General features: G+C 58.7%; 1 protein-coding gene across 1 annotated transcript in view; it reads left to right on the top strand.

Moving 5' to 3' along the window:
- Positions 1-2,875, top strand: part of DTX1 (deltex 1, E3 ubiquitin ligase) — a 30,062-nt gene that overhangs the window by 15,632 nt on the left and 11,555 nt on the right. The window contains exon 3 of the mRNA XM_015567278.1: positions 6-29. Within this exon, the coding sequence (XP_015422764.1) occupies positions 6-29 (24 nt within the window). The remainder of the gene's footprint in view (positions 1-5; positions 30-2,875) is intronic.

Genomic DNA, 2,875 nt, shown 5'->3' on the forward strand with positions numbered 1-2,875 from the left:
CTGAGCGCACGTGCCTCCATCCCGCCCGGGTAAGAGGGTAAGACGCCCCTGGCGCCGGCGTGGCTGCCCAGAGGGCCGGGAGCAGAGAATGACCAGCGTAGCCATAAGCCTAAGCAATAGTTAGCGTCTGTTAAGCATTCAGGTGTGCCAGGCGTTCACTAAGCGCCATCATGCGTTTCCACCCATGTATCTCCACGAGAGGACCCTGTGCGGTAGGTACACTCACTCCGATGTACAGAGGAACACACTGGCGGGGGAGGGTCTATAACTTCCAGGATCACACAGATCACAAGTGGTGGGACCGTAGCAACAATAATCAGGGTGAGCGTTCCATGTTTATTTGCTAAACTTTATCTGCATCGTCTCGTTTATTACTCCAACTAACCCTGTCATGCCCACATGACCGACGGAGAGGCTGAGGCCGGGAGAGGGGCGGTACCTTCTGCGAGTCACCAGGTGGAGAGCAGAGGTGGAAGCTCAGGCCTGTAGGATCCAGAGTCTGTGTTGTGTTGGCTGCGATGTTTAGATGATCCCCGCCCCTGCCCAGCCCCAGTCCATGCCCATCTCATGTGGAGGCTCCAGCAAGCACAGGCCACTTATCCAAAAGAGTCCCCCTAGAGGCCGCACCTGAATTAGCACCATGACTTTGGGCTAATACTGTGGTTTGCAAACTGGGTTCCAGGGACTCCTGGGGTGACCGGAGATAGTGGCAGGAGAGGGTGGTGGGTGGATAAGGAGAAATCACACACAGGAGCCGGCCTCTGCTCTTGTTTTAACCAAAATGGCCCTTTTGGGACCGCTTTTATGACTTGGCAGGATTTCCCAGTGGATTTCATCGAGGAAGGGATCCCAGGTCAGACCAAGATTGGAAATTCCTGGGTTAAGGCATCCAAGCCCCAGGACAGGGACCCAGTGAGCCTGTGGGGTGCCCGCCCAGACTAGTTTCAGCAGAGGGATCAGGCCCTGAGGGAGTGGGAATGAGAGCCAGGAGCCACGACCTTGACCTTGGGACAGCCCAGAAGGGAAAAGACCAGGTGGCATTTGGATCATGATGCCTAAGAGGAGGGGCGGGCACCAGAAGCCAGCCCCGCTTGTATCCCTATGGCATGGGCGGGGGGGTGGGGGGACTGGTGACCATGACGACCTGAGACCAGCAAAGGACACATCTGGATACAATCTTTGAGGTCACCCCCTCCAGGCCTCCCCTTTCACCAAGGGAAACTGAGGCCTTGAGAAGGGAAGGGACCCCGAAGTGAGGTGGCTTCTGGCCCCTTGAGAGTCTGCTTAGCTTCAAACCCCCTCTCGGCCACTTCTGAGCTGTGAGATCCGGGCCAAGTCCCTCCCCTTCGTCGAGCCTCAGTTTCACCATCTGTGAAATGGGAGCAGGACTCCCCATCACGTGGAGAGGCTGTGTACCTGAACACGGTGTCTGCACCCCGCAGCCATCCAGCAGTGACAGGTGGGGCTGTTTTTGTTATCCGAGAGGAAGGTTGGTGTGGGGGGCGGGGGCTGTAACTTTCCATGGGGAGATGGGCAGCTGCCACCTGCCTGCCTCACCCTTCCCTTCCCCGCCAGGCCCCTCCTCTCGGGCAGGCCCAGTGCCAACAGACAGGAAACCTCAGGAGGCCTGGAGAGGCTCACCGCTGGGGATCCGGAGGCTGGAGTGTTCATTATGGCTCCTTGTCCTTAGCTACCTGGCTCGGCTCCCTGATGAAGAGGAAGGGTTGGGGACCCCAGAACGACAAGAAGAGTGAGACGACAAACTGGGGTGGGGGATGCAGAACCAGGGACCTTCTCTTTGGGGCTGCATTGTGTCCCCACTGGTGGATTGTGAAATTGGAATGGAACGGAACGGAAGAGGGTGGAGTAGTGAATACGGGTCGGGTGGTGCAGGTTGCCCGGTGAAGTGAATGTCTTAGTCACCATGAAACTGGTGAAAGCCACTGTTTTAGAGCAGGCCGGGAATTACCCGCTTTTATTGCGCAGTGTTAATCCTTCACATGTGGGCTGTGGGTGCAGGGTCACAGAGCACACAAGACAAGTAGGGTCCAGACTGAGGGGAGGCAGACGCAGAGCAAGTAAACGCTAAATGAACACAACCACTGGAGAGAGAGGGAAGCGCTGGGGAGGGAGTGGGGTGGGGCAGTGCGGCTGGAGGGGAGAGGGTGGCCGGGGCAGACCCCTCTGAAGAGGCGGCCAGATCGGAGAAAGGCTGATCCAGGCAGAGGGGACAGCGTGCACGACTTCGGTGGCACTAGAAGGACATGGCACGTTCGGGGAAGGGCTGGACCTGTGAGGAGGGTGGGATGTGAGAAGGGGAAGGCACCCAGGCAGGGGCGCTGTAAGTGCAGAGGGTGGCGGTGGGAATACAGCCAGCAGGTTCCAGCACCTCCCTGGGGGCAGAGGTTCCTGCTGGGACCTTAGGAGCTGAGATGTTTCCCAAGTGGAACTACAGAGCCAGGTTGGGTGGCATTCGGGGAGCCTGGGCTTGTGCTGTCGGCAGTGGGGAGCCATAGAGTGTGCTTGAGCTCAGGGGGGCTGTGGGAGAGAAGGATGGTTCCTGAGGGCGCTGATCATTACGCATGTCCCCTAGGACATAGCAGAACTCCGTTCTCCTCAGCCGCGCCTACCCCTCTACATCCTCCAGTCCCTCCTCCTCCTCCTGGGAGCTGTTTGTGACCCTGGGGACCAGACAAGGGCTCCCTCATCCCTCCCAGCCTCGCAGAGCCGACCCAGTCTCACCTCCACCCCTCTGGCCTACCCTCCCCAGCCAGACAAGCCTGCATGGAGATCCCCCAACCCTCATCTCCAAGGAACGCCAGTTAAAAATCCCCCTGGCTCAGAGTGGGGGGTGGACGCAGGCCCCGTGAAGTCT

This window comes from Myotis davidii, unplaced genomic scaffold, assembly GCF_000327345.1.
Source record: "Myotis davidii unplaced genomic scaffold, ASM32734v1 scaffold223, whole genome shotgun sequence".
Lineage (NCBI taxonomy): Eukaryota > Metazoa > Chordata > Mammalia > Chiroptera > Vespertilionidae > Myotis > Myotis davidii.